The following is a 25,106-nucleotide window of genomic DNA, read 5'->3' on the forward strand; positions in this document are numbered from 1 at the left end:
TCTTTTAGCTCTTGTTTGTTTGAGTTCAGTGTTTCTCTAACTTAGTCTGGCACTCTTAGACAAATTCAATAACTAAATATTTTTTAACCTTTTTTTTATCTCTAACCAAGTTTACTCCTCAAAAATTAAAATTAAAAATTTAAATGATTTTAATTTTAGATTTGACATTAAATAAATCTATCAAATTTATTATTAAAGTCAAAAAATATTTTAATCTATTAATTTTATATATTGTTTATTTTTCACCAAAATTAATATTTTTTTTTTACTTTTTAACATCACAACAAAGATAATAATTTTCTTAGCCCAATTTAAAATACTTAAATCAACACTGACAAATAAGATTAGCTAATTAAGTTTGAAACTTAGCCTCAAACCGAAATACGGCCAATAAACTATCATATCAACTTGGTTGGGATATCAATCAAATACCGAGGCCTTCTAGGCGTATTGAAATATTGATTCTAGAATTTGATATGGGCTTGGATTTGTGTATCACTCTTATATCCAAATCTATATACTCATCTATTGAAGAGATTCTTATCCTAATCTACTTTCGATAAATATCCAAATAATTTAAATACTATGGAAATAGTAACAGACTACATTATCCGTAAGTTTATATTTATTATGCATTTTTAAAGGATAGTGACATATAGACCTGCATGAAACCATTTTTAAGTAGATTCCTCTTTTATTAGTTTAATTTTTCATGGTATATTGTATGTAAAAAAATTTTATTAAATTTTTTTTATATGAGTGTCACATTATCAATTTTATGCAATATATTAACCGTTTTAATCTTATTTAAAAAAAGAGAGAAGTTAAAGGTAGAAAAAATTAAATATTTTTATTAATATTATTGACGGAGAGAACTATTAGATAGTCGAAAAATCAAAATATCACGAAAATAAATGAAAGTCCGAAAGTCTAAGTATAATTATCTAAACTGCAATCATAAGTCTGAGCGCTCTCATAAAAAAATTAAAAAACACACACAAGCACAAATAAGAATAATAATAATAATAATAAATAAATAAATAAATAATTGTGAATAGGAATTGAAATTAGAATTTATCCACGTATAAAATATGCTAATGTAAGACACAAATCTTGCTATGCTGTCTCTCACAGAGCATAACCTTTCTTTTCTCTGTTCCCTTCTCCACGTTCATATGTACGCGTTAACGTTGATTAGAATGGATTCAATCATCGTGCAAAATAAGGAGGCTTCAATCTGGGGACTGGAAAAACCTACTTCTCAACTCAAACTGCGGCTAGATTTCTTTTTTGTTCCCGTAGTTTTCTGTGGGCGGACACCGGACAAGCTAGTCTTTGTTTATAGTTTCTTCTCAGATATTTTTCTTCTCTGCTGCAATTGGATAGGATTGAAGTTGGTACAAAGCCAGTTTCCGGATGACCCGGTCTCATATAAATATTCAAACTAGGTTGGTTTGGTAGCACTTCTGCAACTGCAGTTTCATATTGGTGCCACCTCAGTATATAAATTGGCAGATTTGACCTGCATTTTTACCCGATTATTAATCGTTAAATCTAAATATATTATCCGATTAGATGTAAACAGAGCGTCATCTATGATAACGATAATTACAAATTAATGCATTTGTTCGTGTGCTTCTCCTACTAGTAATCCAAGCTTGTTTGTTTAATAGGTGAAAGAGACTAATTGAACTCTCCCATCCCAATTAGAGCTCAACAACCAATCGCATACCGAAAGAAACCATGGCGGATGGCAAATCTACTACTAGTAGTTCATTGGCTAATATTGGTTGGTGGAAGTCCACATCTCTTTGTTCATCAAAGGCGTGTGGCCGTGTGGGGTTAATTTAAAAGAATAATATTCTAAGATTGCACTCCTAAGATTTTTCCATGGCACACAGTGTTCTTGGGGTGATCCTAATCTTGAAAGAAGAACCCATTTTTCATTTTCTGTTGCTTTGCTCTTGGGAATTTGAAGTATATCCTCATAAGGAAGTAATTAATCTTTGCTTGTAGTCAACCCTCAACCTATATGTTTCTTTAACACAAGCTCATGCACTTGTTTAATAGTTTAACATGCTATACCACTCAACTCCTTTCCTACATTCTAAGTTCCCCCACAGTTTTCTTTTCTCATTCACAGAGTCTCGAGGAAAACCAACCATTATATAAAGTAGAACACAGCAACTATTGCAGCTATGAGCAAGCCTCTATATAATCTTTCCGAGATATTTCAACCTTCCTCAAGGCATCTGCTCCTCCTTATCCCTTAGGAAATAGATAGGCAGCTTAGCTTTATATGCAAGGATGTCCAAGCATTCATTGAAGTCGTTCTTCATGGCCTGCTGTGGAAAATTCGACGAGAGCTCAACGCAAAAAGGGAAGAGAAGCACCCTCTCGAGTTCCAATTCAAGGATGTCATACTCCAATCTTAGCAAGTCCTCAGGAACAATCTCCCCTGAGGACTTATCCTTAACACTTGCAGGATCCAACCTCCATGTTTTCACCCTTGCTGAGCTCAAAGCCGTGACGCGCAACTTCTCCATGAGTAATTTCCTCGGTTCAGGTGGTTTCGGGCCAGTCTACAAAGGTTTTATCGACGAAAAACTGCGCCCCGGGCTAAAAGCGCAACATGTAGCAGTGAAGTATTTGGATTCAGAAGAAGGGCTGCAGGGCCATAGAGAATGGCTGGTAAGAACTACCACAATGCCTTGATCTAGTTTCTTGTAAGTGATTATGAGTTGTATGTTTTCTTGATGCTAAACCCTTTTTTTGTTTGTTTGTTATGTGATATGAATATCGCAGACTGAGGTTATCTTTCTTGGGCAATTGCGACATCCCCATCTGGTGAAATTGATTGGTTATTGCTATGAAGATGATCACAGGATGATAGTGTATGAATTTATGACCAGGGGAAGCTTGGAGAACCATCTTTTTAAAAGTAAGTCTACTTTGCTCCTATTTTTCTTCTTGTCATTTTAGGTTGAATTCAATTTGTAAGATAACAATTTTCGTGAATTTACAAACCATTTGCATTCGAAATGCAGAGAGTTCTTCAAGTTTTCCATTGGCAGACTCGGGATTTCTTTCTCTATCATCCTGTTCCTAAAAAACTGTTCAGCAATCAGCATCAGTTCTAATCTTTATCAACTGCTTAAGTGCGCCACCTCACATAAAAAATTAGCCAATGAATCATTCTTAAATTTATCTGGATTAAGGCATTTATAGAAAGAAAATCTTGGAAGCAAGTCTAGCCAAAATTTTAATGTAATCCGTTACAACTGTCATTATCATTTTTGGCTTCTGAAACTTTACATCAGCACCACTAGAATTGACAGTTAGCAAAGCTATAGATGCATGGTTGAGTGCTGACCTTAATTTTATTATGGATTGCAGGGTTCTCTGCTTCTTTGCCATGGTCGACAAGAATTAAGGTTGCGGTCGGAGCTGCCAAGGGCCTCGCATTCCTTCATGAGGCTGAGAAGCCCGTGATCTACCGCGATTTCAAAGCTTCGAACATATTATTAGACTCGGTAAGTCTTTATCATGCTAGTCTCAACTCTCCATTAAATTTATTCCACGAGATGGAGCAAGTCCAGCTAGCAGAACCTATTCTGATTAAACTTTTGATCGTGAGAGCAACAACGCTTAAATGCATCTCTCATCTACGTTTCACTTCATTTCCATGACGACTAAATCCATTGCGCCTAGCTGACTGAATGTTTCTGAATCAAATTCTCAGGACTACGAGGCAAAGCTTTCGGATTTCGGACTAGCAAAGGATGGCCCTGAAGGAGATGACACCCACATCACGACGCGCGTCATGGGCACACAGGGCTACGCCGCGCCTGAATACATCATGACTGGTGTGCATCGCACCAACCTGCAAACGTACTTGATTCCAATTCAGCTGCAATTCATCCAAAACTAACATTAGCATCACTTGTCATTCAGGCCATCTTACTGCAAAGAGTGATGTCTACAGCTTCGGAGTAGTACTCCTCGAGCTGCTAACTGGCCGGCGGTGCGTGGATAGGACGCGGCGAAGCCGAGAGCAGAACCTCGTGGATTGGGCCACGCCTTATCTGAAGAAGCCGGATAAGTTATACCGTATAATTGACCCCAGCCTAGAGTTGCAGTACTCTACCAAGGGTGCACAGAAGGCTGCTCTAGTGGCATACCAGTGCTTAAGCCGCACACCCAGATCAAGGCCTCGCATGAGAGAAGTTGTTCAGGCATTGGAGCCTCTTCTGGAGTTAAAAGATTGTGCACCTACTGGACCCTTTGTGTACACAGTGGTGGTGAAGGATAGCAAAGATAAGGAGGTGGATACAAAGATTGAGACGAAGAATAAAGCGAGACACCAATGCCATCAATATAGGCACAGGGTAAGGCATCCGAATGCAGCTGTTCACGCTGAGAGAGGACTCAACAGGGAGGTGGATGAGAATGGCTCCTATGTTACAACCCTTGGACACTACCTGAGCTCCCCAAGCTGCAACCAGGAAAGAGGAGCGTAGATTGTATCAAAGAACAAGTCCAATTAATTAGCTGTGTATATAAAGATGTCAGAATGACAAACTGATAGGCTATTCGATTACTGTATCTATCATTTGTTGACTTTGTTGTGTGAAATTGAGAGCAATCTCAATGTGATGTTCCATCCTGATTAGAAATATTATGGGTAATTAACCACTTATGATATCTTGGACGCTAATTAATTAACAAGTAATACGAACAAATTTTGCATATAAGACTTTCTTAGCACGAAGGATCCGCAGTAGTCAAGCTCACCTGGATCAGCACATAGCAAACCAATATGCTTGATTGGCCTTTCTATGAATGTATAAAAGGTACAAAAATTTTAAATTTCAGAAGTTCAGTGTTAATGTCAGAGGAAGCATGTCTTAGTTCCAGGCGGCACCATTAATAATAACTCGAGGATGAAAAATTATGCAGGCCTAGTTCTGTTAGGATTTAGTGGTGTCTTACTCTCCTCTTCCAGAGGGCTCTAACCTCTCCCTCATTATCGCTAGCGTGGCTGGAGAGAGAAGAAGTTCTCCTCCCTGCATATAGAGGTCTTCCTATCAAATTCTCTCGGCCTTCCTTCAATTCCTCTCTCTCTTTTTCTTTTCTTTTTTCTTACAAATTTATTCCACCTGAGGTGAAAATATATTAGATTAAGTTTAACCTGGCCTGAATCGGATTAGATATGGGTGAAAAAACTTTACTCGATGACGGATAGAGTATACAGATAGTGAATATTCATTTAGTCGTATTCTATACACAACTAGTAAATAATCGGTATTATTCTAAACCCCAAAATCCTCTAGCCAACTAGACCAATTAATAATTTAATTTCACTAACCCTACTTTTAAAAATCTTATCAATATCTAAAAACTATGGACTCTCAATATATATATAAATATCGGTTGAGGACTATCGCATCTTTATCCGATTCATTTTCACCCTCCTGTCTCTCCTCGAGCAAAATATGATGTTGCTGGAACCACTTCTTGAAGAAATAAATTATCTCTCGTACGAAACATTTTAACTTAGTTCTTATAGAGATTTCTTATCAAAATAATAATAATAATATATATATATATATAAAGCAGTATACATTTGATTGAGCGGGCCGATAAGTGTACAGCTTCGTTTAAAATTAATCATAAATCTAACTCATTAAATCAAGCTCGGCTTATTTAGTTTCAATTCGAGCTTACTTGCTCCTATCTCGAACCTAGAGATAAGCACAGTCAAACAGAGCTTGTTTGCGACTTTATTGGTTCGGCAGCCTTATCTTATCTGGTATAACGAAGTATAAATAAGTTAACCCCACAATCTTCCTGTACATTACATTACATTTATGGGAAGTAACACCAACTAATACTGGGGATATGAATTTCTTTCCGAAAAGGACTCGAATGGTGTAACCACATCTTTATCCAAGCGAAATCCCCGCGCAACCCACAGGAAGCACGATGGCGTTGTATATAATGGTTGGCATCTTGCACAGTGACTATCTAAAGGTGAAAACTTCCACCATATATAGCATTAAGATGGAGACGGGAATTGTTTAATAATTACAACAAACTCTCATTCCAATTGTTCATAGCTAAAGTTTACATCACTACTATATTTATTGCCACGCCCACACATATATAGTTCCCTACTGGAACATAAAAGCGACCACCTTATTATATATAGCTCACGCTATTACCCAACAACAACAACGACAATTAACTCACAGTACTCCATATAGATGACTCGGTAGCTTCGGCTCGACGACGGCCTCAAGCGGCACCTTCCTCGGAGTGGACAGCCCAAAGATCTCCTCCATGCACAGTTCCTCCACCTTCATCCCATCAGGCAACCTCCATGCGAAGCCATGAAGTAGATTAGCCAAGCTCACCTGGATCACCTTAAGTCCAAGATTATAACCAGGGCACATACGCCTTCCCGACCCAAACGGCAACAACTCAAAGTCTTTTCCCTTGACATCTATCGGGCTGCCTAAGAACCTCTCCGGCCTGAACTCGTGAGGTTTGTCCCAAATCTCGGGGTCTCGTGCAATTGCCCAAACGTTGACGAGCACGCGCGTTCCGGCGGGGATGTCGTAGCCGTCGACGGTGGAGTCTTCGCGGGAGAGGCGAGGGGCGAGCATCGGCCCGACAGGGTGCAGCCTCATGGTTTCCTTGATGATGGCTTCGATGTAGGGGAGGCGGTGGACTTCCTTCTCTTCCACCCACTTGTCTCGGCCGACGACGCGGTCGAGCTCCTCAGTGGCCTTGGCGAAGATTACCGGGTTCCTGAGGAGCTCGGAGATGGCCCACTCCACTGTCACGGCGGAGCTCTCTGTGCCTCCGGCTATCAGGTCCTATAGATGTCGTTGTGCACCGGTGGTTAGCTTGATAAATTGGAAGGAAGAAAGGTATTCGTTAAACTTACACTATATAAGTAGGATTAACTACTTATACACCTCATGAATTGCAAAAATTAAATAATAAAAATGAATTTCACTTTATTTTATTTTTTTCGACTTCTTTCCTTTCAAGAAAAGAGTCGCTTTATAGCAGTTGAAAACGAGTTGCACTAAGATTTGTCACCATCTTTGGAGACCGAGGAGAGAAAAATTAAAGACGAGACTTGAATAATAGTCTTTCTTTTTTTTAACTGTACAGAGTTCAACTCGTGAATAATTGCAGCTAACCACCACGTGACATCGGAATCCCATATTGCGTCGACCACCTCCTGAAGAACTCATCACTCATATGACGTTTTAGCTCTTTAAAATAGTCTGAATACGTAATAAGCACTTCTATTCTGATCCAAAATATATAAGGTTCACTAGTTTGATGATTACGTATTGAGAGTTTTGGATTACGCTACGGTATATAGATAAGCAGTAAGCTGCAATTAATTAATCAAAAACATTTATACATATTAATAAAAATCTATATATGTAGAAAATAAAATCTCACCTGAGTAAAACCTTTGATTCCTTCTCTCTTGAGCTGGACCACCAAATTAGGATCATCCGCAAGTTGCAGCAACACGTCCACCGTGTCCTTGGCCACGAAATCGTCACCCGCCTTAAAACGCCTCTCATTGTGCTCATCAAGCACATGCTCGAGAAACCTATCAAACTTCTTGCTTAGACTCTTCATCCTCCTAATATAACCTTGCAAGTCCAAGAAGTCCAACCAAGGGATCGAGTCCCCAATGTTTAACACCCCATTAAGCAAGAACAACTCATCGAGCATCCACTTGAACTCCTCCGGCGACACTATCGACCCCTCCGACTCATCCAGATACTTCTTCCCCAACACCATCCTACTAATAATGTTAAGGTTAGCGGTAAAAAGGTAATCCTTAAGTAACACCTTCCTCCCCGAAGATTTAAACAATCTTATTAGAAGTGCCTTTACCTCTTCTTTCCTTATGCACTCATATGAGTCGAGTCTTTTAGCACTAAAGAGTTCTGTGAGGCACATCTTACGTGCTTGACGCCAGTATGGGCCGTAAGGGGACCAAGTGATGTCGGAGTAGTTGTAAGTGGTGTACTTCCCGGCTGCGGTTTTGGGGCGGTCGACGAAGATAACGTCGTGGGTCTTGAGGAAGAATTTAGCCATGTCGACGGACGAGCCGACGACGACGGGGAAGGAGCCGAAGCGGAGGTAGAGGAGTGAGCCGTACTTTTGGGAGAGCTCGTGGAGAGAGCGATGAGGAAGGGAACCGATAAGATTAAGATTTCCAATCACCGGCCACGGTTTCGGGCCGGGAGGGAGGTTATACTTGCGGCTGCGGCTGCGGCAACGGCAGCGGCTAAGGAGGGTTTTGAGGAGGAGAATGGAAGATAGTATGGTGGCGAAGTGGGTGAGCCATGTTGGTAATTCCATTGTTTTGTTGATGTACTAAAGTATGGTTTTGGAGTACTTAAGAGATGGTTGTGGTAGTATATATAGATGGAAGGGCAGTGGATTTTAGGTTTCAAAAAGACTGTCGGTTGACCCATTTAGGCTAATGAAATGGAATGGACAAGCTGAATGATTGATGCATTTAGCAAGGATTCAGTCTATTGTTTAATTAGGTTAAATTACTGATATTCTTCTTCTTTTTTTTATAACCAAAATGAGTATTTAGAAATATATTTATTGGTTTAGTCCACATACCAAACTTCCTACAAGAAGGGCCTATTATGGCCATGTTAGTAATTTACCAAAAATTCTCTAAATAATTCGATTATTTATCAAAAATTCTCAAATAGTGAAAGCGTTGAACTTTTCGCTGTATCTTTTGAGCTCGTGTTTAGAGCAAGTAAATATTCCAACTCCTTAATTTTTTAGTTCTAGTTTACTTTATAAATAAAATTAATTCTAAAATAAATATTATTTTTGTATTCTTAAAATAAAATTTTTACTTAAGAAATAACTATTCTTATGTTAACTTGTATTCTAGAATAAAAGTATAATAATTATTTTTGATATAATATAATTTTTTTTTTAAAAAATAATAAAATTATATTTTATTTTTTATAAAATTACCGTGAATACATATTGATTTAATATAAAATAGGTTATTATGATAGATATCAATGATAAATTAGTAATTGAGTTAGTGTATGGTATAAAATATAATTTTAATAAATAATATTTATATTTTAAAATAAATTATTATAATATTTAACTGTTATTTAGAATAAGAAATTATACCCTAAAATAAAATAAAAAAATATTCTTAAAATGAACTGTGGCTTAGGGCTTTCTCTTTCCTCTAACTCTCTGAAGTGTGATGTGAACAATTCAGTGCTCACATTCTTAAATTTAAAATTTCAGATCTCAGTGTATATTAGTTAGAATCGGAAAAGAGTTTTGGAGTCAGCGACCTTTGGCTGAGTAAATTAAGCAAATTGTTGTAAAAGAAGTTGATGAGAACCGTGCTATCCTCTATTTTAAAAAGCTGATCGAAGAGTTTAATGCTTATAGTATTTGAAAAAAGTATTAAATTATTTTATAATTTTTTTCACACATAAAGCACTAAATATTTCAGCATAATAAACTAATGACGTGTCAATGGACTAGGCCAAAAGAGATAACTTTTGGTATTTAAGCTTAGTGGGAGGATCAAAACGGTAAATTTCTAAGGTAGTCTATTTTTTATATCATTATTGATATAAAAAATGATTTGATATTTTGATTGGACAAATTAATAAATTGTAATGACTAACAAAAAAAAATGTATAGCCTCAACAGGTAAAAATTTATTACACAAGACAAATATATACAGTTCCATATGTTTAACTATAAAATTACTTTAAAAATATTATATTATTAAATTAAAAATATATACAGTTCCATATATTTAACTATAAAAATTTTGGAAATTTGGACAAATTGGTGCCACTTGATAGAATCTTTCTTTTTTAACCTGATAGAGTCATTTTTTATTATTTTTATTTTAAAAAATACTTGATAGAGTCATAAGCAGCTAAATCTAAATTCCATACCACTTCATTCCCGAACCACCTTTGAAGAAATCGTCACTCATATGTAGACAGGATCATCGGGCGGGTCGGACTTTTCGGGCCAATCGAACTTAAGCATTTATTCATAGTTCGACCCACCAATTACTCAAGTCGGGTCGGATTCGGGCTGGGCTAAAATAGTCTAGCCCGTTACCGCCCGTTGGCCTGTAAGAGATCGAGCTAGCCGATCGGGCCGGGCCAGCCCGACCCACCAATCATTTGGCCCAACTCACATTTTAGCTATTTTTTATTTTTTTTACTATTAGCTTATTTTTTTTTAATTATTTATATTCCTCTATTTGAAAATAATAATAATAAAAAATTAAAAAAATAAATGTGTGCTTAAATAAATGTAAAATGGTATATTTTTAAAATTTTAGTTGGTAGCAGAACGGGTAAATACTATAGCAGAACGGGCGAGCTTAGTTGCGGGCCAAACGGACGGGCTTTCTGGCCGGGTCGAGCGGGCAAAAGGTTGGCCCGTGCTGCTCATGAGTAGTTCGGGCTCGGGCCGGGCCGAGCCGGGCCTAAATCGGATCCGGGCCAAACTTAGCCTAGTCCAAACCGGGCCGAGCACGGACAAGCTGGCCCTTTGATCACGTCTACTTATGACGTTTTGACTCTTTAAAATAGTCTCATGTACATATTTCACTCCTGTTCTGTTCCAAAATATATATTAAGGGGGTAACTTATCTGATGATTACTGAGAGTTTTGGACTCATAAGGGGGGGGCTCAATAAGGACCGTTGGATTACGCTACACAATATAGATAAGCAGTAAACTGCAATTAATCCAAAACATTTATACATAATAATAAAATTCTATGTACAAAATAAAACTTTCTTCATTTTTACAAGTGCCCGTGGACTAAAAATATTCATTCAGAACTTAGAGTATAGTTAAATCTTGTCAACGGATCATCTATTCTCCCCTGATACAATTTGGAGCTTGTAGTAGCGTTAGTGCCACTCGAGAAACAAACTTTAATCTTTTAAGGATATAAAAATAGACTAATAGACCATCAACTTGTTCTACCCACCGAATTAACTACCTTAATTACCAAACCTCAGTTCACTTGGATAATAAGAATAATATTTCTCTGGAATAAACATTATTATTATAGTGCAGTAAGTAAATAATAATTTAGATTCTTTTAGTATACTAATTCGTTATTCTTTTTACTCTTATTCCATACAATATTTAAAAATTAATTAATAATAATTTAAAATTATTTTGTTTTAAATTAGACAACACCTAATTACTATTAATTTACATCCAATCATAGTTTAAAATATCTCTAATTTCTAAAATAAATTTACTATTTTTTTTATTTTAACATCAACTTTACATCACATTATCACAATAAATATAATTATTACTCCTTCTACTAGTATTCAACTAAATAATAAAATAATTGATACTGGTATTAGCCCTCTTCTTCTAATATTAAAAATTAGAATATATATTTTTTAATTTGGTCTTTATTTCACAGGTGAAGGGAGCTTAAAGTGATCAAAAGAACATTCATAAGGTAACGAAATATATTACATGACAAGCCCTTGTTCCAAGTGTTCATAGCTATAGTTACCATACATAACTCCCTAATTCAAACTTAAAAGCGACCATCTTATTATGACAGACCGAACCATTATTTCTACTATGATACTATTACATTTCTCCAATTAAACCAACAACAGCTCACAGTACTTCATAAAGATGACTCGGTAGCTTCGGCTCGACGACGACCTCGAGCGGCATCTTCCTCGTCGTGGACAGCGCAAACGTCTCCTCCATGCACAAATCCTCCACCTTCATCCCGTCAGGCAACCTCCACGCGAAGCCATGAAGCAGATTAGCCAAGCTCGCCTTGATCACCTTAAGCCCAAGGTTATGACCAGGGCACATACGCCTTCCCGACCCAAACGGCAACAACTCAAAGTCTTTTCCATTGACATCTACCGAGCTGCCCAAGAACCTCTCGGGATTGAACTCGTGAGGTTTGTCCCAAATCATGGGATCGCGTCCAATCGCCCAAATGTTGACGAGCACGCGCGTCCCAGCGGGGATGTCATAGCCGTCGACGGTGGCGTCTTCGCGGGAGAGGTGGGGGGCGAGCATCGGCGCGACCGGGTGCATCCTCATGGTCTCTTTGACGACGGCTTCGATGTAGGGGAGGGAGTGGACGTCCTTCTCTTCAACCAACCGATCTCGGCCGACGACGCGGTCAAGCTCCTCGGTGGCCTTGGCGAACTTTTCCGGTTGCCTGAGGAGCTCGGAGATGGCCCACTCTACTGTAACGGAGGTGCTCTCAGTGCCTCCTGTTATCATGTCCTACTTATGTTGTACAACGGTGGTTAGCTTACTAAGTCAGGAAGAGATGTTTTAAAGGCTAGCTTACACTATTTTAAGTAGAATTAACAAGTTTGCACAACCTGTTCCTTAAGGTACTGTGAATATGACTAATTTTAGAATGGTTATTCATTTTTTTTTTTAAGATGAGTTCTTTATTTTAAGAATAACAATTATTATGTTCAGTTATATTTTAAAATAAAAATATATAATAATTATTTTTGATATAAAGGTAAAAGAATATTTTATTTTTTATAAACATAAATGTCTTTTAAATTGAGCAGATTAAGGAGATAAATTTGAAGGGTAAATTAGTAATTATGTTAGTGTGTGGTATAAAATATAATTTTGATAAATAATTTTATATTATAGAATGAAGTTATTATGATGTTTAGCTGCTATAAAAAAATATTTCTAAAATAAACAAGCGCTCATTTATTTACGTTACAAAGGAGTAAATTGTGTGTTTATATATATTCTAAATAGGTGATGAGTGTTAGGCTAAATTAAACAGGTTATGGGCCAAATGAAATAGCCTAAGAGTGGAGCCAAAAATGGAGCAACAGCCCAGTGCATTGGCTCCATATATATTATAATAATAATATAATATATATTATTATATTAGCTATTTTAAATTGCTTAATAGATCATCTTAATGTTATTATTTTTTATTAAAAAATATATGGTTAGAAAATTCTCATCGAGATCTTTAAAATAAGATTAATATTCAATAGTTTTATAAGTAATTTTAAATTACTAATTTTTTAATTAAATGACCAGTACGATTTTGGGATAAACGAGTATTACACGACATTATGATTGCTTGTGTGATACTACACAATATGACGATAGATGATGAACGGGACGAGGAACTCGATATTATTGATTCTACTCAACTTCCGGTCATTGAAGAGCTTAAAGCCAATGATGATAAACGATTTCAACGATTCCTTACGCAACATAGGAAGATCCAAGATAGAGAGGCTCATTTTGAGCTTCGAAATGCACTTAATTGAACACTTATGGAAGAGGCACGGGAATGAAGGAATATAAATTTTAATGTAATTTTTATTTGATGTATTTCATATCTAATGTATTTTAATTTTTAATATTTACATTGGGGATAATTTTGAGTAATTATATTTTAAGATACATAATTTATTAGACTCGTTTTTATAAATAATAAAAATATTAAAATTGAAATTAATTCAAAAATAATTTAATATTAGACTCATTTTAAAGGTCTCGATGAGACCTTTCCAATGGTATTATTTTTATTAAAAACTAATTAGTAAAATTAATTATATACTCAGTTTAACTAACTAAATTATTTAATAAAGGATACAAATGGAATTAAAATTATTGAATATAATAATTATTCGATAATTTTGGCATTTTCAAAAAGTTGATATAACAAATAAAGCCCGGCTCCATTTTTATGGTGGGGCTCCAAATTTTGAGCCAAATTGGAGATGCTCTGATAGGTAAGTTTCTAAAGTAAATTATCGGTAAGGATGAATTTTTTGTCATCTTATCCTAACTTGTAAGCCAAATCAATCTGACCCCCCCTCCCCCCGTATTTCAGCTAATTAAAAGAAGATCAGTTATAAATTCTCTTATCCTGCCTAAGCAAGTCTTCTAGCTCCTCCAACAGCTGAGAGTCAATAAGCCACACCATGCGCCTGGCCATTAGCATACCCAATCTGACCTTTCGAGTAACAACAGGGAACAGTACCAATCTAACCGTTGGAGATAAAATGGATAGTGATGGAGATGGAGGAATTCGGTAGGACGTGGGGAGGGGGGAGAGAGAGAGAGAGAGAGAGCAAATAAGGCTAGCTACGTTGTAGGATTCTCCTTGAGATTTAAGTCCTTAAATAAGATTTACTGGATTTCTTTAACTAGGGAGGAAGAGAACAGTATCTTAGGAACAAAGGACAACATGTCATGCTGATATAAGGAGCTGGTAGACGTCAACAATAGTGGTGCTGGGTGCTGACTCGTTGATTACTCAATACTTTTATAAGAGCCAAAGTCACACATACATACACACACCCACACACACACACACACACACACACACACACACACACACACACACACACACACAAAATAATAAGGACCATACGATAGGAGATTGGTTAATTTTGGAAAGCACTTTTTAGACACATGCCCCAACCACTAAAATATTATTTTTTATTAATAATCCCGTGCTACGTTCACCCAGATAGAGCGACGTCCTACACGAGAAAAACATAATAAAGAATTTAGGTAATAATCCTACTTAAGATTTGGCAGCAAAATGGATCCTTGGCAAGTTTGAGGTGGACGAGATGGTAGACTGAGATTAAAGGGCAGCAATTACGCGAAGAAAATGTGCGTACAGTTACTAAATTATAAGTGTGAAAATGTACTGAAAGAAGAAGCCAAACACGACACGGCGTCAGAATTTTATGTTTCGAAGAAATATATCAACACTAATATGATGTTTAGCTCTTTAAAGTTTATTTAGTAAGTCAAGCCGGCTCGAGCAAGGCACTCCCACTCAAGCTAATTAATTGAATTGAATATATATAACGAGACTAGTTTAATTTAAACTTAAATTAGACTCGACTTAATTAACTATGCACACCCCTGGCTACCTAACTCTGATACACATAATGATGGAGGTCTTCGGCCCAAAAGGTACCGTAGGAGTGCGTAAGCTAATTAAAGCAGTTAATTAACTGTAAATAAATCCAAAAAGATTTCTTACACAGAAAAGCTCACCTGAATAAAAGCTTTGATTCCTTCCCTTTGAAGCTTAACCTCCAAATTAGGATCGTCCGCGAATTGTAGCAGCACGTTCACTATGTCCTTCGCCACCAAATCCTCACCCTCCTCATAACTCCTCTTCTTGTGTTCATCCAGCACGTGCTCAAGAAATCTATCGAACTTGCGGCTGAGCCTCTTCATCCTCCTAACATACCCTTGCAAGTCCAAGAAATCCAACCAAGGGATGAAGTCCCCAATATTTAACACCCCATTGAGCAAGAAGAACTCATGGATCATCTTCATGAACTCCTCCGGCGACAGTATCGACCCAGACGACTCGTCCAGATACTTCTTCCCCAATACCATCCTACTAACGATGCTAAGGCTAGCGATGTAAAGATAATCCCTCAGTAACACCTTCGTCCCCGAAGAGTTGAACAATCTGAATACAAGTGCGTTGACCTCTTCTTTCCTTATATACTCGTATGAGCCGAGTCTCTTAGCACTAAAGAGTTCCGTGAGGCAAAGCCTACTGGCTTGGCGCCAGTACGGGCCGTAGTTGGTCCAAAGGATGTTGGAGTAGTTGTAAGTGATGTACTTCCCGGCCGCCATTTTGGGGCGGTCGGCGAAGACTGCGTCGTGGGTCTTGAGGAAGAATTTAGCCATGTCGACGGACGAGCCGACGACGACGGGAAAGGAGCCGAAGCGGAGATGGAAGAGTGGGCCGTACTTTTGGGAGAGCTCGTGGAAAGAGCGGTGAGGAAGGGTACCGATAAGGTTAAGATTTCCAATCACAGGCCATGGGTTTGGGCCGGGCGGGAGGTTATACCTTTGGTGGCGGTTAGAGAGGACTTTGAGGAGGAGGAGGATGGAGGCAAGTACGGTGGCTAAGTAGGCAAGCCATGTCGGTAGCTCCATTGTTTGTAGTTGATGATACCCACTGGGGTTTCGGAGAAAGAGAAGGCTTTGTTAGTGGGGTAGTGTTTTGTGTGCAGTGCTATTTATATATGGAGGAGGTAATTTAATTTAAATGCCTTTTTATTTGCTTGAATTAACTAATCTGGGAGCGTAAATGAGCCGAGCCGGCTTCTTTCGAGGTTCGGCTCAAAATTTAGTTTGAGCCTGGAATTTTGTTTAGACTCACTTTTATATTTGAGTTGAGCTTGAATCAAATCTAATTCAAGCTTGAACGGAGTTGTAAATTATATACTACCTCTATTAGAGCATAGAGAGAAAGAGAACACCATGCATGCCTAAGCCGAGCTTGAGGGATTAAAAAGGAAGAAAACAGAGTTGGAAGATAAAAGCTTACAGTGAACGCATGCAAACGCTTCCAGGTTTTTGCCGGAAAGCGGATGGATTTCCCGTTCTACATAAGTGACCTCCAATCATTATAACAAGCTCCCATTCCAGGTGTGCATAGGGAAAGGTTTTCGAGTCTGCTTACCTTAGGCCGAGTGAATCAAACAAATTGTCGGAGAAAAAGTTGATCAGAGCCAATCCAATATTTTAAAAAGCCGAAGAGTTTAATACTCCTACTATTTGTTGAACTATTCCACAATTTTTTCCACATGTGAAACGCTTGCTTTTTTTAACAGTACGGAATAAACTAATGAGATGTTAATAATAAACGTGACCAAAAAAGATTACCTTGATATTAAGTTTGATGGGTGGACCGACAATTTCCTAAGGTGGCCTATTTTTTTGTGAAAACTCTAAATTATTGATGCTAAAAATGGTTTCATATTTTGACAGGACAAATGAGTGATTTGTAATGATTAACTAAAAAAACGTAAAGCCTCATCGGATAAAAATTTATTACATGCGGCAAATATATATTTTGTTACATCTTAAACATATAGCATTATTACTAAATTAAAAATATATACACTTCCATATATTTAACTATAATTTAAGAAATTTGGTTTCTATTTCTTGTTATTATAAGAAATATAAAGGTGCCCACTTGATAGGATCTTTCTATTTTTACTTGATAGAGTCCTTTTTTATTATTTATATATATATATATATATATATGTACTCGACAAAGTTCTGCTCATGAATAATTGCAGCTAAACTCCACGTGGCATTGGTTCCATGTTACCTCATTCCCTAACCACCTCTTGAAGAAATTGTTACTCATATGACGATTTAACTCTTTAAAATAGTCTGACGTACGTAATCTCACTCCACCCAAATTATACATTAAGGGGGTCGCTTATCTGATGATTATTGAGAGTTCTTCTCAAGGGTAGGGACTCGTGAAGCTCGAAGAGCAACTTGTTTAAAGTTCGGCTAGAACCTAGCTCGAACTTTAAAAGAGTTGAGCCGAATTAGATTTTTTTAGCTCAAAGAGTTAATCGAATCAAAACTCAGCTCGGCTTAATAAATGAGCTTGCTTATATATATATATTTAACTTATAAGGGCCATTGGATTCTAATAAAAAATTCTAAATCTCACTATGCTGAAACTAGCTTATCTCACCTTCTTCTTCCTCGTCAACGTCTGCACAAATCCACCGGCTACACCTCCACGACGCTCTAGGATTTTGATCGACCTCGCCTATCACTATTGTCAAAATCTTCACGTTCACCTTTGAGATCGAAGTTAATTTTCTTCTAGAATGACATCAACCTACTCAACCTCCTCCTATATTCCTTTTCCTTCTCTTTAGCATTGCCATCTTCCTGCTCGAGATCTACGCCACCAAGTCATGTTCTAGTTTGCACTTGGATTTGATCTTCCCTATTCGAATTCTCCTTTTAAATTTTTATTGTAATATTGCTTGGAGTTGGCTATTTGGTTGTGTTACAGCTAATTGATGGTTTGTTTAAATTTGTTATTTGACTCAAAATTTAACCTATCTTTTTGGTGCTGCCTTCCAATCATTTTTGTACATAAGTTTTGTTGAGAGCATGCCAGGATATTCCATACTTTGTTACCTACTTGAGGTTTTTTCTAAAGTATCTTTTCTTAGGTTATAGATTTCGAGTTCTAAAAATTAGTTTCTTTGTAATCAAAGTCAGATCTCTTTCTGCACTGCACCAACTTACTTGGGCTTAGCTAGGCTTGGTACTAGAGTATTTTTTTCTCGGCTCAGAGCTTGAGACGAGCTGGATAAGACTAGCTCGGCTCGACTCATTTTATACTTGAGAAAGCTCGAACTCACTCAATAGCTTGAGAATTCTTCATCTCTTGCAAGTATTGGGAGGAGGCGAGATACCAATTGGAGCAACTTCAGAGGGAGAAAAGGCATAATAAGTGGCCAAGTAAGTTGGTGCAGTGCAGCAAGTTGCTCCGTTTTTAAATTTGACCTCGTGAAAAACGGAGCTTAAAAGTGATCAAAAGGATATTAGTAAGGTAAAAAGAATTATATTACATGACAAGCCATCGTTCCAAGTGCTCATAGCTATAATTACCATACATAACTCCCTAACTCAAACTTAAAATCCACCATCTTATTATGACAGACCGCACCATTATTTCTACTATCACATTTCTTCAAACCAACAACTCACAGTACTTCATAAAGATGACTCGGCAGCTTCGGCTCGACGACGACCTGGAGCGGCACTTTCCTCGGCATGGACAGCCCAAAGGTCTCCTCCATGCACAAATCCTCCACCTTCATCCTATGGATGAATTTTTTTAATGTAAACTATCAATATGGATGAATTTTTTGGTAACAATAACAATCTCACCCGTTGGAGATGCGATTAACTTGGGAGGAAGAGGACAGTATCTTACGAACAGTCGAGAGACGTATTTTGCACAGTTGTGTTGAGATAAGGGAGCTAGTCGACCTCATCAACACTGGTGCTGAGTGCTGATATGCACTTATGTACAAGAATGTCGTTAATTGCTCAATAGTATTATAAGAGCCAAAGTCACACACACACACATGCCCCGACAACTAAAATATTTTGTTTTTCTATTAACCCAGTAGTAATTCGGCCGAGATAACCTTGCCATTATTAAATGAGGAAAACGATGTCCTACACGAGAAAAACATAATAAAGCATTTAGGTAATTACCGTACGTAAGATTTGGCAGTCCTTGGCGAGTTGGTGGTTGACAATCGACATGATAAGTTGATAGAAAAGGACAACAATTCCGCGAAGAAAATGTGTGTACGGTTACTAAATTATGAATGAGAGAATTTATTGAAAGAAGAAGCCAAACACAACACGGCGTGAGAATCTTATGCTGCAATATACACTAATACACCAGCCGAAGCAATCGCCGCTCATATGATGTTTAGGCTCTTCAAAGTTATCTGGTAGGTCAAGCCTAAGCCGGATCTCCCAGTCAAGCTAATTAATTAAATATAATGAGTGTAGTTTAATTTAAACTTAAATTAGAATCGACTTAATTAACTATAACCCTAGCTAACCCCGGTACACATAATGTTGGCTAATAGTGAGGTCATGCCCGGCCCATAAAAGGTACGGTAAGAGTAAGCTAAAATTTAAAGCTTCTAATTGACTGTAAATAAATCCAAAAACATTTGTTAGATAGAAAAGCTCACCTGAATAAAAGCTTTGACGCCTTCCCTTTGAATGTTGACCTCCAAATTAGGATCGTCCGCGAACTTTCTCTCTTTAATTTGAAATAGAATACCTAATAAAACTTAAAAGATTTGATGTAAAGATGCCTTATAAATGAACGATTAATTGATCTTTAGTAGAGTTTAAGAACCGGGCATTGAAAAGAAATTGTGACCCGTTACTATCGCTGCTGGATTACAATTCCAAATTAGAGCTGAGCATTAATGTAACATCCCGTATCAAAATAATAATAATAATAATAATTATTATTATTATTATTAAAAAAAATTGTATGTGCACACGTGAGGGGGACATGGCCCACGTCCCCACTCAGTCTTTCTCCCCCTCCCTCTCATCTCCCCTCTTTCTACCAAGACAAAATCCCTTTTTTCTTTATAATTTCTCCATATCATTCTCCTATCATGCTTCGAAACATTTCGTCGACAACTATATTTCGCCAGAGCATCGGGTGACCCTATATCAAGATCAGACTCGATTGACTCACCAGTTCTCAACTTCGTCGTCGGGCGTTGTCATCAAACACATCGTGTCGCCACCACCTTCTCTCCCTCGCCACCTCTCCGCCTACCCACTAGAGCAACACCCCATGTGGGACCTGCGATGAGCACCTCCTTTGGCGGTTGAGTTTCTCTTGTCTCCCTCCTTTATATTCTTCTTCACCCATTGTAACTACTAATTTTTTTTAGTTCCGGTAATGGTAGTGAGTTGGGCCACTTTTGGCCCATCAACCCATGTAGGTTCTAGTTCTATTGCAGCCCATCTACTTGTGTTAGTAGGTTTTAGTAAGCACTTACTATTATGTCAGTATGGAGTTCACTTAATAGTTTTTATCTAACTATTGATTGTTATAATTAATACAAAGAACTAAGTAGCATTAAGTCAGATTATTTTTTCTTTTAGGTAGTCTGAGTTATCTTAATTGTTTCATTTATACCATTAGTACTACTATTATTAATCCTTAATATTACATTAGTGATAATCTTACTTCTTTTTATTAAAAATAAACTGATTAGGTAAAGGAGTTTTCTTTTGTTAAACCTTACATCATTAATTTTGTCAGTTATTTTTGAGTTCTAACTAAATAATGATTGTAATTGTTATGAATAAATTCTTTCGTCACATAGTTCCTTTGTTGGTATTACTGCTCTTAGTTTTTCTTATTTTAAATAATTATAGAGAAATTGAGTTCAGATATTGACTTGGGGCTATTAATCAAAATTAATTTACTAATAATTTAGTATTATTATTAGTATTTTAAATCACATAGATATATGTTACGAACCGACTTGATCTGATCTGTAATGGTTTTGGACTAGATTAAGGACGTGACTTTTGAAAGAAGATACGTATAATCTAGCCATTAGATCTTCTTGAATTTTGGATATATTGTCGCTCTTGAAAATAGTTTTCTAACAAATCTAAGATCGCAGAGTTTGGATGACTAGATCTTGAGAATATCGGTACTATGTTGCCATTGAAAGCAAATAATCAGAACCAGGTTTTTGCCGGAAAGCGGATAGATTTCCCCTTCTACATTAGTGACCACTAATCATTATTACAAGCTCTTATTCCGAGTATTACATCATAATTCTTTCTACGACCATACATATATAACTCCCAACTCAACGTATAAGCGACCATCTTATTATAACACACACGCCATTAACTTCTACTATCACACCCCTGGACCAACAGTACGCAACGACAACCACACATATCACAGCGATTCATAAAGATGACTCGGCAGCTTAGGCTCAACGACGGCCTCGAGCGGCAACTTCCTCGGCGTCGACAGCCCAAAGATCTCCTCCATGCTCAAGTCCTCCGCCTTCATCCCATCAGGCAACCTCCACGCGAACCCATGCAGTAGGTTGGCCAAGCTCAGCTGGATCACCTTAAGCCCAAGACTGTAACCAGGGCACATACGCCTTCCTGATCCAAATGGCAACAGCTCAAAGTCCTGTCCCTTGACATCAATCGAGCTGGCTAAGAACCTCTCGGGCCTGAACTCCTCAGGCTTGTCCCAGATCTTGGGGTCACGTCCAATCGTCCAAACACTGACGAGCACCCGGGTCCCGGCGGGAATGTCGTAGCCGTCGATGGTGGTGTCTTCGCGGGAGAGGCGGGGGACGAGCAACGGCGCGACGGGGTGCAACCTCATGGTTTCCTTGACGATGGCTTCAATGTAGGGGAGGCGGTGGACTTCCTTCTCCTCCACCCACCTGTCACGGCCGATGACGCGGTCGAGCTCCTCGGTGGCCTTGACGAAGATTTCCGGTTTCTTGAGAAGCTCGGAGATGGCCCATTCCACCGTCACGGCAGAGCTCTCTGTGCCTCCGGCTATCAGATCCTATATATAATAATAAAAAATTAAATGCTACGTTTTTATTTTTCAGCTCATAGTCCTCTCGTAAGTGCAGAATGGCAATCAATTCTCTTAGCGCATCTCCAACAGAGCTTGGAAAGTTCTCGACCAGAGTCTAATATTTAATTATTTTTTAAGTTATCTAATATTTTAAATTATTTTTAACTTACCGAACTATTAAATACTTATTCTTTCTATTATTAAATATTAATTTTTTACTTATTTTGTGTAATATAATTTTTATATTGTTTAATAAGTCCGATATTTATTTTGTGTAATATAATTTTAATATGTTTAATTAAAAAAAGTAATACAAAATTACTTCTAAAATAATTGAATATTAGTCTGATAATTTTAAATGATATATTTTTTAAAAATAATAACACTAAAAAAAATCTATTTAATAATTTAAAATAAATAATATATATATTTTTTAATAAATATAAAGCTCGTTGTATTGTAGTATACCGAGCTCTTTTTCTTAGATATGCTCTAAAAGGTTGGGTTATAGAAAAAAAAATAATTATTATAAAATAATGAATATTTAAAAATATGGCGTAACTTTATCACAATATTCAAAAGCTACTTAAATTATGACCAATAAAACACTATATCTTTCGATTATCTTTCTGTGGACTCTATCGGCCACCTTTCCCATTTATAATTTAATTCATTTAATATATTTTTTAGAAAAGAACAGAAAAGAAAACGACCTTTAGATATCACAAATAGTACATGGTCATGCAAGGACAATAAGGGAGTCAGATGCATAATTAAGGTGGGACCAGATGAATGGTAAACTCCAACGGATCCAAAATATATAAAAAGGTTAAAAAAAAATAAAAATATTACGTACATAGTGAGAATGAACTTACCTGAGTAAAACCTTTGACTCCTTCCCTCTTCAGTTTAATCTCTAAATTAGGGTCATCAGCAAGCTGCAGCAGCACATCCACCATGTCCTTGGCCACAAAATCCTCACCCTCCTTGTAACGCCTCTCATTGTGCTCATCGAGGACGTGCTCAAGAAATCTATCGAACTTGATGCTAAGCTTCTTCATCCTCCTAATATACCCTTGCAGGTCCAAGAAATCCAGCCAAGGAATGGAGTCCCCAATGTTTAACACCCCATTGAGCAAGAACAACTCATCGAGCATCCACTTGAACTCCTCCGGCGACACGATCGACCCCTCCGACTCGTCCAAATACTTCTTCCCCAAGACCATCCTAGTGATAACATTCAAGCTAACGGTGGATAGGTAATCCTTAAGCATCACCTTCCTCCCGGAAGACTCGAACAAGCTGGTGAGAAGCGCCCTGACCTCTTCTTTCCTTATGTACTCGTACGACTCCAGCCTCTTAGCGCTAAAGAGCTCCATGAGGCACATCTTACGCGCCTGGCGCCAGTACGGACCGTATGGCGACCAGGTGATATCGGAGAAGTTGTAGGTGGTATACTTGCCGGCGGCGGTCTTGGGGCGGTCGGTGAAGATCAAGTCGTGGGTCTTGAGGAAGAACTTAGCCATGTCGACCGACGAGCCGACGACGACGGGGAAGGAGCCGAACCGGAGGTGGACGAGCGGGCCGTACTTTTGGGAGAGCGCGTGGAGAGAGCGGTGAGGGAGGGAGCCGATAAGGTTAAGGTTTCCGATAACCGGCCATGGCTTCGGGCCGGGTGGAAGGTTATAGTTACGGCCACGGCGGCGCCAGTTGGAGAGGGCTCTGAGGAGGAGGATGGAGGCGAGTATGGTGGCTAAGTAGGTGACCCATATCGATAACTCCATTAATCGTTTGTAATTGGTTGCAATACAAGCAGTAGAAGAGGTGGTGGGAGGATCGAGTTGGGGTGTGGTGGTATTTATTGACGAAGCAATTGAACTTTCGATCGCGAAAAGTCGCATGTAACAGTAAAACCTTGGAGTTGCACATTGCACGTTTACAGAAGACTTGACCAATTTGCTCCGGAAATTTTCTCGAAACTAGCTAACGAATTAAACGCTTTCACAGGTAATTTCATCTGAGTCATGACTTGTTTTCCCATTGTTTTGGGTCAATTAGTGTAGTTGTCTGGCAAAATTATGCTCGGCACAGTGCGTCGTTCTCCACGACCAACCGTGTGTTTGTTTGTTTGTTTTTTTTTTTGTTTTTTTTTTTTGTAAAACATGATCGAAATTTCCTTCTACTAATTCTCGATGGGGATCATATTATATAATCTTGTAGTGGGCGACTCTTTAATCTTGATAGTCAAAGTCTTGCCCACTCTTTAATCTTGATGGTCAAAGTCTTGTATTCAAATCCAATATATGCTACTTTCAGGTAAGTTCACATGAATTTAAGAAGGAAGTGCTGGGAGAAAAAGGAAGCTTTAGTGAGTTCTTCCATTAAAGTACCTTCGGTCGTCCTCCTTCCGGCCCATTCACCCCGTTCATTTATTTCCACTTGCTCCTGTGCAAGTGTGGGGGAAAGTGCATGGGTTACTAGTTAAGTGTATACAGGTGACTTGGGGTCAAGAATTCTAAGCGCTAGTTCGTCGTCTTGTATACATTTATTTCTTAATGTTCGAACTTGTTGAGACGTATCTTTCAGTGGGTGTGGAGTCTTAACCTAGAAATGCACTACATCCATTCACACTAGTGACATCTGGACCCCTTAAATTGTTACTCAATGTCATTTAGATTTTCTAATTTAACTAATTTTTTGGTAAACTATTGATCTCTTTTAACTATATAAAACCTCCAATCTCCCTCAACTTAGATACTAGTAGGCGAGAGTTTATCTTCAGTCGTGATATCTAATAAAATTGGTGAAATAACTAAACGCATGAGTTTATCAACGAAAAACCTAACAAATAATAGACGGAATAGTCATTCGAAAACGTTTACACATAATTAAAAGGACCAATATGTCAAGTGAAAAAAAGAGTCTTAAGTGAGAATAGATAATACTTCAAAATGGTGTAGATATAATTATTTCTTAAATGAAATCTAAGTATAAGCTGTGTTGATTTAGGTTCGATTTTTTTTTGTCAAACCTAGTTTATG

General features: G+C 37.7%; 4 protein-coding genes and 1 long non-coding RNA gene across 5 annotated transcripts; 1 reads left to right on the forward strand and 4 right to left on the reverse strand.

Annotated features, from left to right (window-relative positions):
• The first annotated feature begins 2,214 nt into the window (after nt 1-2,214).
• LOC140788289 (serine/threonine-protein kinase RIPK-like) lies at nt 2,215-4,663 on the forward strand. Its single transcript, XM_073137522.1, has 5 exons — nt 2,215-2,691; nt 2,806-2,941; nt 3,397-3,533; nt 3,743-3,866; nt 3,955-4,663. The coding sequence occupies exons 1-5, from the start codon at nt 2,308-2,310 to the stop codon at nt 4,518-4,520; spliced, it is 1,347 nt and encodes a 448-aa protein (XP_072993623.1). The 5' UTR covers nt 2,215-2,307; the 3' UTR covers nt 4,521-4,663.
• Nucleotides 4,664-6,024: 1,361 nt separating this feature from the next.
• LOC140788205 (trimethyltridecatetraene synthase-like) lies at nt 6,025-8,438 on the reverse strand. The gene is made up of 2 exons (XM_073137405.1): nt 7,486-8,438; nt 6,025-6,881 (listed from the first exon to the last, which is right to left on the reverse strand). Exons 1-2 carry the CDS (start codon nt 8,401-8,403, stop codon nt 6,249-6,251), a joined length of 1,551 nt encoding a protein of 516 aa, XP_072993506.1. The 5' UTR covers nt 8,404-8,438; the 3' UTR covers nt 6,025-6,248.
• A 3,099-nt stretch (nt 8,439-11,537) lies between these two features.
• Nucleotides 11,538-16,354, reverse strand: LOC140802729 (trimethyltridecatetraene synthase-like). Its single transcript, XM_073158302.1, has 2 exons — nt 15,147-16,354; nt 11,538-12,359 (listed from the first exon to the last, which is right to left on the reverse strand). Exons 1-2 carry the CDS (start codon nt 16,047-16,049, stop codon nt 11,727-11,729), a joined length of 1,536 nt encoding a protein of 511 aa, XP_073014403.1. The 5' UTR covers nt 16,050-16,354; the 3' UTR covers nt 11,538-11,726.
• Nucleotides 16,355-18,488: 2,134 nt separating this feature from the next.
• LOC140800731 (uncharacterized) lies at nt 18,489-18,975 on the reverse strand. The gene is made up of 2 exons (XR_012111299.1): nt 18,834-18,975; nt 18,489-18,764 (listed from the first exon to the last, which is right to left on the reverse strand). It is a non-coding gene; the product is annotated as an uncharacterized lncRNA (long non-coding RNA).
• A 2,224-nt stretch (nt 18,976-21,199) lies between these two features.
• On the reverse strand, nt 21,200-24,390 carry LOC140799059 (trimethyltridecatetraene synthase-like). The gene is made up of 2 exons (XM_073153195.1): nt 22,941-24,390; nt 21,200-22,050 (listed from the first exon to the last, which is right to left on the reverse strand). Exons 1-2 carry the CDS (start codon nt 23,964-23,966, stop codon nt 21,418-21,420), a joined length of 1,659 nt encoding a protein of 552 aa, XP_073009296.1. The 5' UTR covers nt 23,967-24,390; the 3' UTR covers nt 21,200-21,417.
• Between the last annotated feature and the right edge of the window lie 716 nt (nt 24,391-25,106).

Source organism: Typha latifolia, chromosome 1 (assembly GCF_019914945.1).
Source record: "Typha latifolia isolate L0001 chromosome 1, TyphaL0001v2, whole genome shotgun sequence".
NCBI classification, from domain to species: domain Eukaryota; kingdom Viridiplantae; phylum Streptophyta; class Magnoliopsida; order Poales; family Typhaceae; genus Typha; species Typha latifolia.

What these genes read in the sequence shown, in the direction of transcription:
- LOC140788205 (XM_073137405.1), bottom strand. Translation starts at nt 8,403, where the DNA reads ATGGAATTACCAACATGGCTCACCCACTTCGCCACCATACTATCTTCC. An exon ending in GAATCAAAGGTTTTACTCAG is followed by an intron (nt 6,882 to 7,485) that starts GTGAGATTTTAT and finishes CGACATCTATAG; the next exon opens with GACCTGATAGCCGGAGGCAC.
- LOC140788289 (XM_073137522.1), top strand. Translation starts at nt 2,308, where the DNA reads ATGTCCAAGCATTCATTGAAGTCGTTCTTCATGGCCTGCTGTGGAAAA. An exon ending in GGAGAACCATCTTTTTAAAA is followed by an intron (nt 2,942 to 3,396) that starts GTAAGTCTACTT and finishes TATGGATTGCAG; the next exon opens with GGTTCTCTGCTTCTTTGCCA. An exon ending in CGAACATATTATTAGACTCG is followed by an intron (nt 3,534 to 3,742) that starts GTAAGTCTTTAT and finishes TCAAATTCTCAG; the next exon opens with GACTACGAGGCAAAGCTTTC.
- LOC140802729 (XM_073158302.1), bottom strand. Translation starts at nt 16,049, where the DNA reads ATGGAGCTACCGACATGGCTTGCCTACTTAGCCACCGTACTTGCCTCC. An exon ending in GAATCAAAGCTTTTATTCAG is followed by an intron (nt 12,360 to 15,146) that starts GTGAGCTTTTCT and finishes CAACATAAGTAG; the next exon opens with GACATGATAACAGGAGGCAC.
- LOC140799059 (XM_073153195.1), bottom strand. Translation starts at nt 23,966, where the DNA reads ATGCGACTTTTCGCGATCGAAAGTTCAATTGCTTCGTCAATAAATACC. An exon ending in GAGTCAAAGGTTTTACTCAG is followed by an intron (nt 22,051 to 22,940) that starts GTAAGTTCATTC and finishes TATTATATATAG; the next exon opens with GATCTGATAGCCGGAGGCAC.